The following is an 11159-nucleotide window of genomic DNA, read 5'->3' as shown; positions in this document are numbered from 1 at the left end:
AAAATTAATTTTGGTCTAAATTCAAATATTACAATTAAATAAAATCATAAATTTGAAAAATATAATGTAAAACCATAAAATATTTTAAAGGGCTAAAATCTAGCCATGCCTTACGGAAATGATTCAATAGTTCATAAATAAATAATAATATTTTTAGAGGCTAAATTATAACCATTGTCTCAATGTGGCCTTCTCCTGCTAGAGATAGCCTAACATCCACTATTTTCTACCTCTTTTGCGATGTTTTCCAATGAAACACTCGCTCTTTTCATGAAATGAGAAACAAGCCTTGCGAGCCTTTTTTACACGGGAAAAAGCTCCTTACACACTTTGCATAAGCCACCTCATAACATTCATGGAATATGGGAGACACTTTTTTCGTAAGAGCATTACAGAGTAGAGATGATGTAGATGCAGCACCAATTGAGATGTCAGAGGAATCAAGTAAAGGAAAAGGAGTGGAGTAATTGTCCTCCGAGATCTTGGATTAGGACAATGTATCCCAGTGCTGATACTAGAAGTAGTCTTAAACGATTTTCCTTCATAACTATTACAACTTAATTTTTTTTTTTCCGGAAAATGTTTGTACTATAAGCTATACAGAAACTTTATATACACTCAACTATTTTCTTAATTATAAAATTTGGCACTTTTTTTTTTCTGATCATTCCTCTTTTACCCTTTTTTCTATTCATTCTATTTCTCTCTTCCCAACTCAACCGCACACTCTCTCTTCGCCCTTGCGTGGTTCACTGATTCTAGTGTAATATATCAATTTTATACACGGGAATACAAATTTACAGATTTTTGAAACATTCTAGCAGCTAGCTTCAAAGCTATAGCTTTATAACATCCCTACTCTCTCTTCATCAAACAACAATCATAAACCAATTAAGATGGCCATTGCCCGTACTTGAACAAATGCATAATAATGGAAAATGAATTGTATGTATTTGAACAATGCAAATTCAAAATATTAAATTGATTTACTTTCTTGCAGTCTTCAATAATTTGATATATAGACCTTAAATTGAAGAATCGTGATTGAAAACTAAGGAGCTTCAGAGCTACAACCACCCTCCCCTTCTTGCCTCTCGCTCTGGGTGCTCGACAAGCTCTTCCTCACAGCCATCGTTGCCAACAGAGTATTTTATTTTCTTTGAAAGGGTAAAATAAGATTATGAATTTCTACAAGAAAATAGGGTGTGTATTCAATGAGATGCGTGTCTATATATATATATATATTTATATATATATATAACTACTCTAACTTATATATGAAGAAGTGAAGTAAGGAATTTCGATTCTCGCTAATTAAGAGACAAGGAGGGTGAGTTTTATAGTTTTTAAGCTTGCTTTAACAGGTGAGTTTCAATTGGTTTTATTAAACAAAGTTATACTTGCCAAATGTGAGTGTGGCCTGAGTTACTAGCACTGATGATCGATAGGTACAACGGTACAAATGTGCTAGATTGTAGATAATAAATGGTTTTTTTTTTTTTAATGAAAAGAGTTACACTTTATGCAACCTCTTACATATTTGAGATAATAATTCTGAGGGAAAAAAAAAAGAAACAAAATTAAACGTCTCTTGGAGTTTTGCTAGGGATTTCTTTTTGGAGGCAGCTTTGATGACACTCTCATGTATAAATTTCAAATGACAAACTTTTCTAACCACCATGGTTTATATATGGTACGGACGTGCGAGTTCTGAATATCTTCCACAGCTCAAAGGTTTTTAATTTCATAAATTAATAGGAAACAAAAAGAACATACTCTGTATTTATTCTTAATCTTAATTAGCCAACTAGCAATGACCATACTTTGTCGATCTATCTGCATATAGTCTAATTATAACAAGCTCATTGAGGAACCAATTAATAATGTCAAACTAATGATATAAGTTTCGTCTCTAAACCATCAGATATCGTACCTACTAGCTGCAAGCAAAACTTATGAATAGTAACCTAGCTTAAGTGCCATTGATTTGTTTATTAGTTAATCAAATGATAGCTAGACCACGAATTATTTTGGTTACGACAGTACAATACAAACACTGTTCCATTAAACACATCGAGAGTCTCCGTTAAGAAAAAACTCATAAAATAAGAAAAAAATTGAGTTGAGTGTACATCTTCACTTAGGGTTAATGAAAAAAGAACATATGTTATTAAGCTCCATCGACTCAATCAAGTAATGGGTAAAAATAAGACCCTTTGGAGAGGGGGAAGCTCTCACTTCTCTCTCCTTTTCCCTTTAGTCTCTGTCTTTCTCTATCCATCTTTGTGGTAGATCTCTGCTTCAGCGGTGATAGGTATAGCTCTGTTATTGGTTTTTGTTTCATTTCCTTCTCTAATCCCCTCTTCCAAATCTTCTAAATCCTTCAATCTCAGATTATCGATCCATCCCCTCTACCCATTGTTCTTCCCTTCTCTTCACCTTTACCTCCACTTATTTTCCATCTTATGTCCTCCCTGTCTGTCCTTTATTTTCCTTTTCTTTTCTTCCTCTACTTCTCAAATCCCAAATTCTTCATGTGTTTAAGGTGCACATCCTCCTCACCTGTCATATTCAATTTAAACAAACATTCATGGGCTGTTCGAAGCTTTAAAATCGGCATCGTATTGCTTGTTTCACATTGGCAAGATGGTGAATCCGCTGGTGCCGATCTGAATCTGTCGTTTCTTTTTTCTTTTATTTTTGGTTACTTTGATGTCTGGCAAGTATTTGCCTAACTATCAAATGTTGATGACAAATGATGTTTTGTATGGCTATAATAATGCTCTTAATTTTACCTCTGACCTAGCCGCTCTGCTAGGGTTTCCTCGTTGGCCCTCTCGTCTTCGATAAAATTCCAAATCTATGGCTATTGCCACAAACTTCCCCTTCTCCGGCGTGTCATGCTTTGCTTTAGGGTGCGCTGCATGTCGTTTCTCTTTGCTTTTCCTTCTCCTTGGACTCGATGTTAGTGGTTTTGATGGAGGACTGTTTGATCCGGGTTTGGCTCTTGCTTTGCTTCCTGATGGGTTGGGTGATGGAGGTTCTGGGGATAAAGCAATTGATCCTTGGAGGTGGAGGGGTTTTCTACCCTCTGGTATTCGCGTCAATGGCAGCCTAACAACCTGCTTGAGTCCAAAGCATCATCGAGGGCTAGTTGGGGCTGCTGCTGTTGGAGTTTATGGTGGCAATCTGGTGTTGGTGAAGGACGGCGTTCTGGCTCCGTCTGGGAGTGGTCTGCGTCGACTTGGTCATGGTGATTTATTGTACCAGAGCTTTACGGCGGCGGCGCGGGTCAGAGGTGGTTGTAGTGTAGGTGTCACCTATTGGGCCGCGTTAGATCGGAGCTCTACCCCTAGTTTTTGGTCTCCTGGCTTTGGGCTTTTTGGGCTCAGGTATCTTTGGGTGTGGGCTGCCCCTATGCTTTGGGGCTGCTGGATTAGGGTGTCTTGGGCCCTAACTACATGTTGCTCTATTTTTTCAGATGATGGAGTTGAGGGTGAATTTTCATCCTCTTCTCCTAGTACTCTTTAATTTCTTCTTCAGGTCGCAGGAACTATTAACTCTGTTGTTCTTTTAAACCTTCGGAGTTCTTAGTTATTGTTTAGAATAAAAGTGCGTAACTTTAAAGGTGGGTGTACTTGGGGTATTTGGCTTCTTATTTTATCTTTAGAATAGGATTTTAGAGTACTCTATAAACGACGTTTTATGACGACCTTTAGGGCTACGTCGTTTTTGTACTGCTTGCTAAATTATAATGAATGGATGACCGTTACTAAAAAAAAAAAAATGTTTTGTATGGCTATGGATTTTAGACCGTGGATAGACCTGTCAATAGACCTAATTTTGATCCAAATCCGCTCCAGATCTGTGGTTATTAGACTGGTTTGGATTGAAAATTTTATCTGTTGATCCGGTAATGGTCAAGATCCGTTAATCCGTTTATTTAACGGACCAAATACGGATTTAGGTTAATCCGGTTCATTTTTATAATAATTAAATGCCCTTATTTTTTTATCAATACAATATTTTGGTTACCTTAGTGTATTGTTCTAAAGAGTATTTAGTTTTTCAAATCAACATTTATTGATACTCTTCATTTTGTTTCAAAGTTGTATTAAAGTTTTAAGAGGTATCATGACAAAAATTAATATTATTATTTAAAATTTAAGAATATTCATTATAATAAACGGATTGGATTAGTGGACTGAGTATCTGTTAATTCACTGGATACAAATTTGGATTGAGCTATCAATAATCCGCCGGGTTATCGGATCGGGTCGAGTTGAATTTTATTATTAGTAAACAGATTCAGATTTAAGTTGATCCGCTGCAAACCCAGTCTACTTAGGGCATCTCTAACCCTTTAGACAAAAGTCATAGCCATTTCATGAATTTGACACCCTTAATGTCAATATTATTCATTCAGATTTTGCATCTCCAACCATCTTTAGTTAAAAGTCATAACATAATCTCAATGGACCATGGGCCCACCTCATCTCCCTTCTTCTCTATTTTGGCTTTCATTCTACAAAACTTAGTCAAAATGTCTAAGTTTTTTAACTCAAGGGTCATTTTGACCGCCTTTTCTATTGAGTTGGAGATGCTGGACTTAGATTGGGGATGCCAAAATGACTTTTGACACTAAAGTTGGAGATGCCCTTGCAATTTTAAGAGCAAGTTCACCCGTGGGTCACCAGGTCACCTACTATTCACTGATTTTTATGTGTATTTTCACTTTCTGGGTCACGGGCACAGTGTATTTCGTGCCCTGGGTCACCCTGGGTCACTTTCTGAGTCACCCTGGTGACCTGCAAGTTGATCTGGTGACCCAGATCTTATTGGAAATTGTGCCCGTGATCCAAAGAGTGGAAATAAACACTAAAAAGCAGTGAATAATAGGTGACCTGGTGACCCAACGAGTGAACTTTCTCTAATTGTTGAGCTCTTGTGTACGTTTAGATATGTTATGTTATTGTGTTCTCGTGTTGTAATTATTTGATCAACTTCCAAGCTTTCGGTTGCAGATCTCGTGACGTCTCTTTGTCAAGTGCAGGTTTGGTTTGTGGTGGGGACGACACAAGTTTTTCCCTCTTTTGAAGGGTTTGCACCGAAGTTGAAGAAAGGCTTGTTTACTGTTTGTTTGTTAATTAGTGTTGTTCTAATTTCAATGTCTTTCGTTTTTGTAATATTAGACTGGTTTTTTTTTTTTTTTTGATGACAGACTGGTTTTGAGTATTTGTTTGTAATATTGTGTTTGTTAAATGAAAATATTTCTATCGTTGCCAAAAAAAAAGGTAGTGAGGAGATACAACTCCTCCTTAAAATTTGTCTATTCCCTTGAATCAAAGACAGGTAATGCTAGCAAACATGTTTATTTGAAAATAAATGAGAATATGGCACATATAACTTGTTAAACTAACCAAGCATAATGTCATGACAAAATCACTCAGTTAGCTTACTTGGTGATCTTTGGTCTTGTCCCTTGTCTTGTTTATAATTTTTGCATTTTCTTTCACCCATACAGATGACTTTGTGTGTCTATAAATTACGTTGTGAATTACGTAACGAATTCGTTTTTCTTTGCTTTTTGTCTGTCCCTTGTCTTGTACTAAGCACTAGATATCCAAAGCAACCTACATTATAAAATCAAACCCAGAAAGTTAATGAAATTGCACCGTACATGTTTAATATAAAACAACAGCGCCAGCACTCTGCTTCAGCAGAAACAGTCAGAGAGAGATATTAGTTTAATTTATAATGAATGGGTAACAGGTGGTGGAGTGCTTTTCTTGTATTGTTTTCCATTGTTTATTTAACTCAGCATTAATAAACAACGGATTGAGAGATGTCAATTCATTTGCTTAATTTGTTTGTATATTGAACTCCAGCATCCTCCAAAACCAGAAGTTGTGAAACTAGCGGCGTAAAACATATAAAACCAGACGCGAATGAAGTAATGAATTTAAATGAATTCATGTCCCTAACTACCAACTCTACTTGACAAAAAAAAAAAAAAAAAAAACTACTAACTTTAAAACAAGTCACAAATTAAGCTAAGCCCCATGCAGTGAAATTAATCTAAACCCTAGTGTATATAAAATCGTATTTTACTTTTCTTTTTGTTTCTTTATAGTCGAACTTGCTCATCTTTGTAAGTCATATACAAGTTACTGACCCTTAGAAATGATGAAAATATCTAGCGCTCTGCTAGGGTTGGGAGAGTGTCGCTCTTGGCCTCTCTGTACCTTCCTCCATCATCGATGGAGCATCTTTCCGGCACCGTTCTCTGCGTCGTTATCTTTGCGCACGGCTTCTACCGGGCGTCCTTACCAGTCGCGGCAAGCATGCTTCCCGACGACTACTTTCTGGTCCCAGCCTCTGTCTGATTGGGGTTGGTGGGGAGAAGAAGGGGTTGTGCCGCCTTGCTGGGTTGGAACGGCACCGTCTGTGAATTGTCTTCTTCGACCGAGCTGGGCACGTCTAAAAGTGGGTTTACTGGATAGATCTGGTCTGGTGGTGGTGCGGCGTACGGTGGGCCGTTGCTTGACCATGATCACTGGTGATAGGAAGATGACATATCGGCGGCCGGAATCAGCGATTGGCTTCGGCGATTGCTGCTCTATCGATCTGACCAGCGGGGGTTGGGTCTAGTGTAGAAGCTCTTCGGTCCTCCGTGGGCACCGCCCCAAGACTGGTGGGGCAGGCAGCAACGTCTTGATTCGTGTGAACAGGTCAGGGACGAGGTTCCTCCTGCGAGGACTGGCGGTGCAGCGGCTGGGGTCGAGGACAAGGCAGGTCTGGGTGCCCAGAGAGATTTTGGGTGTCCAACTGTGGACTTGGGCTTTTGTTTGCTTGGGCTACTCAAGATGGGCCTTTAATTGGGCTCTGTTTTCTGTTTGGATTCTCATCTGGGATCCAGGAGACTTTTACGGAATCTTTTTTCTGCTATACTTTGGAATTGGAATTTTGGCTACTTAGGTAGAAGATTGCTCTCTACTCGACGTATTAATTTATGTGGAGTGGGTAAGGTCGGTCACACTACCGCCGGTTACCTTGATAGAAGGTTACCCTCTATTCGACGCATTTTTTTGTGTGGTTGAGAAGTATGGTTGACCATACTATTGGTACCGTTTTACATAGCCCGGGGTCTGCCTGGTGCCTCATCAAATGCTTTTTAGCATCCCTTACTATCCTCACTAGGTTTTATTTCCGATGCCTTGTTGCATCTAGAATTTTTTCTGCTATTTTTCATTTTGATGTAGTCTCTACATCTATAAGTTGTAATCTTTCTTATTATTATTATTAATAAAATGGTTGACTATTATTCTAAAAAAAAAAAAAAATCTTTGTAAGTCATATTGGTGACTTTATGATAAGGGAGGGTAAAAGCATATATATATGCACTAGTGTGTCTCCGCACATGTTAATTGGTTTTTATTTATTTTTATTTTTAATTAAAAAAGTTACATAAATTTCATTCCTTATTTTGGAGAAGTTTCTCTTTTTTTCATGGGAGGTATTGCAATTTTTTCAAATATGATATAGTCTATTGACTATCTTATCCTCATATAGAAATAATTTGTTTATTAATATCTATAATATGTGAGGGCATATATGGTAGTTCAAAAATTTAACCATTCTTAATTTTATATATATATATATATATATATATATATATATATATATATATATATATATATATATATATATAAGTTTGCTCAGGTGCGGATATCCGCACCGAAGAAAAAGGTGCGGATTTCCAGTTTTGACCCACTTTCCGATCACATTTTTACATCTTAGCCGTTCAGTTTTTAGATCCTAATGTATAGATCATCTCTACAAAATTTTAGCCAATTTGATGATCGTTAAGGCATCCAAAATTGCAATTTACACGAACGGACCGAATCTGTCGAACCGGAACCGTTCGTATTTATAATGGTAAATTGCATTTTTGGATGCCTTAACGATCACCAAATTGGCTGAAATTTTGTAGAGGTGATCTATACATTATGACCTAAAAATTGAACGGCTAAGATGTGAAAATGTGATCGGAAAGTGGGTCAAAACCGGAAATCCGCACCTAAGCAAAAAGTGCGGACGTCCGCACCGGAGAAGTGCTGTATATATATATATATATATATATATATATATATATATATATATATATATATAATTTTTTTTTTCTGAGTAAAACTGGTCCTTTTGATAGACCATGATGTTTGTTTCCATCGGGGTATTCCTATATGCATGGCTGCATCTACGTGCTATAGTGAAATGTTTGTGGGGAAGAAGGCCTTCTTACTATTATTATAATTTGCTTCTGCTCCGCACATGTTAATTGGTTTTTATTTTTATTTTTTTAAATTAAAAAAAGTTTCTCTCCTGATTTTGAGGAAGTTTCTCCTTTTTTCATGGGAGGTATTGCAATCTTTTGAAATATGATATAGTCAATTAACTATCTTATCCTCATATAGAAATAATTTATTTATTAATATCTATACTATGTGAGGGCATATATGGTAGTTCAAAAATTTAACCATTCCCTCAAGAATTGGCTTAATTATATAAGATATTGTTCTAGAGAAACCGAAATTGAGAGGAAATCGCTGTGTATTCTCATTGATAATATGGACCTCTTTATATAGAGGATTACAATGCAAAGAGTCTGAATCATACAAGGAAAGATAATCTCTAGATTCTTCTAATTAAACCCTATTATCACTAGGTCAAGTAACTTAGAGTTTGGGCCAAACACAAATTAGGGTTTTACTTGAACACTCCCCCTTGTGTTGCCCAAACGCGGTGCTTCTCTCGTTGCCTCGCTAAAAACATTGCCGAGTAACAAAAACCCAGTGGGACAAAAATAACCTCGGTCGAAGGGGAAAAAGAGCACAACACACCATTCACGCTTTGAGACGAACATGTAGACATCTCCCCCTGATGTCTGCGCCTCTCCCTGATGACTACGATCATGGGAGTTCAGATAATTTCCGCAAGCCAATTCTTGCCACATGTTTCTCGAACGTGGATTTAGGCAATGACTTAGTAAACAAGTCTGCCACATTGTCCTCAGATCGAACCTAGTTCACTTTGATCTTGAGGAGCTTCTGTTGTTGCTGATTGTCCTTGGTGTTGTCTCTTTTGATATAGCCTTGCTTCATTTGTGTAGGCTCATCTATGGTAGACTTCAAACCACAACTTTTCGAACATGCGTAATTATGGATCCAATCCATATACATTCACGAACCACTTCATGAAGAGCAATGATCTCTGCATTGTTCGAAGATATAGCGACTAGGGTCAGTTCTATAGACCTCCAAGATATCATGGTCTTTACCCATGGTGAACACATAACCAGTTTGAGAAGACTTTTGTGTGGGTCAGAGAGATACCAAACATCAGCAAAACCTTACAAAACACATGTTGTTTTGGGATGGGGATAGTGGACGCAGGCCGAAGTTGGCTGCGTTCCTGGTGTGTGATGGGTCCGAATCCATCGTTTCTCTATAAGGATAAAGCATGCCCATATCAGTCGTACATCTAGTATCGAAAGATATCTTTTACACCAATCCAATGGCGTCGCGTTGGCGCAGAGCTATACCTTAGCTAACAAGTTCATGGCAAATGAGATGTCTGGTCTTGTGCATTGAGCTAAGTACAATAATGAGCCTATTGTACTTAACTAGGGCATTTCTACCCCTAGCGCATCTTCGTCATCAACCTGCTGAAACATGGCATGAAGTCTCGTCTGAGTTGCTGGACGTCCACGGCGGCCACTACCTCGTTGAGTGCCGCCCCTGACAGAACTAGTGAGAGTGCCGCTAGATGAACCTCCTGATGCGTGACTAGAACCTTGACCGACGTCTGGAGTAACGCCATGAGTCAATGTAGGACAATCCCTCCTATAATGACCCTGCTGTCCACACTGATAGCACGTCACATCCCTCGTCCAACGCTGGGGACGATCCCTCCAAGTATGGAATCCCTCTGAGGTACCACCGTACTGACTAGTGTCGTCACTGAACTGCCACTCAGACTGTCCACCCCCCATATTAAGTCCTCCAAAATCCGGTAAGGTGGTCGAGTCTGAACTGACAAGTCTACTACCTCCAGAAGATCCTGAACCAGAAGTGGAAGCAGCTCTCTTGGATGGACCCTGGCTAGGGCCACCCGCATCTCGAGGTCGAACACCGGACAAATACATGGTCTCAAGTCGCAGAGCAGCATTAACTGCCTCAGAGTAAGTATTGAATGGCACTCCTGTCAACTGCAGACGATAATCACCCCCCAATCCATCAACAAACCTGTAGATCCGCTCTCTCTCAGTGCCAACCAAATCAGGCACAAACTGGGCTAGCTGGGTGAACCGCTGCTCAAACTCCGTCACAGTCTTGTCCCCTTTCTCAAAATGTAAGAACTCATACTTCATCCTGTCACGGATAGCTGTACCATAATACCGCTCAGTAAAATGTTCCTTGAACTGTTCCCAAGTGATTGGGCCATCATTCTCTAAATCCCTGCTAGTCATATTCCACCAATCAAAAGCCACACCATCAAGAAAATCCACTGCTAAACCCACTTTCCGGTCCTCCGGACAATTAATCTGAGTAAAAACCCTCTCCATCTTGTTCAGCCAATTCTGAGCATCCATAGCATCAGGAGCATGGGAGAAACTATACGCTCCATGCTTCCTCGCTCGCTCCATGGTAAAATCGGTTCTGGAACCAGGAAGCGCTGCAGTCAGCTGCTGGAAAATATGCCCCAAGGCGTTCGCTAGTCCTTCAGGAGCATTCCCATCTCCTGAAGCGGGAGTAGTCTCCCTGCGGTTTCGGCGTCTAGGAGGCATAGCACCTGAAGAAGAGAAGGATAACAAAGCTCAAGGATTAGGACATTAACCTATCTACTTTATATACATAATGAACACACTAGCACCGAAGAGTATATGATGGGGATCCGCCGCGGTCGGGCCATCACTCGGGAGGTACTAGGCGCCATTAAGCATATAGAGTAGTAGGAAGGAAAGAAGTCTACAGGACCTAACAACCTAATGCTCTGATACCAAGTTGACAGGACCCGCCCCGAATTTCACCCTGAAATCCGAGGTGGCCCTGTGGGGCCCACCTTAGGAATAACTCTACCGAAAATTCAGCAGAGTCACC

At 39.2% G+C, this 11159-nt stretch overlaps 1 protein-coding gene across 1 annotated transcript; it reads right to left on the bottom strand.

Annotated features, from left to right (window-relative positions):
* Positions 1-5615: 5615 nt before the first annotated feature.
* LOC133737695 (uncharacterized) lies at positions 5616-10846 on the bottom strand. Its single transcript, XM_062165201.1, has 2 exons — positions 9722-10846; positions 5616-5633 (listed from the first exon to the last, which is right to left on the bottom strand). The coding sequence occupies exons 1-2, from the start codon at positions 10844-10846 to the stop codon at positions 5616-5618; spliced, it is 1143 nt and encodes a 380-aa protein (XP_062021185.1).
* Positions 10847-11159: the final 313 nt, after the last annotated feature.

This window comes from Rosa rugosa, chromosome 3, assembly GCF_958449725.1.
Source record: "Rosa rugosa chromosome 3, drRosRugo1.1, whole genome shotgun sequence".
In the NCBI taxonomy this organism is placed as follows: Eukaryota; Viridiplantae; Streptophyta; class Magnoliopsida; order Rosales; family Rosaceae; genus Rosa; species Rosa rugosa.
Note: the sequence above shows the minus strand (reverse complement) of the source record. Positions and strands in the feature narration are given on the sequence as shown.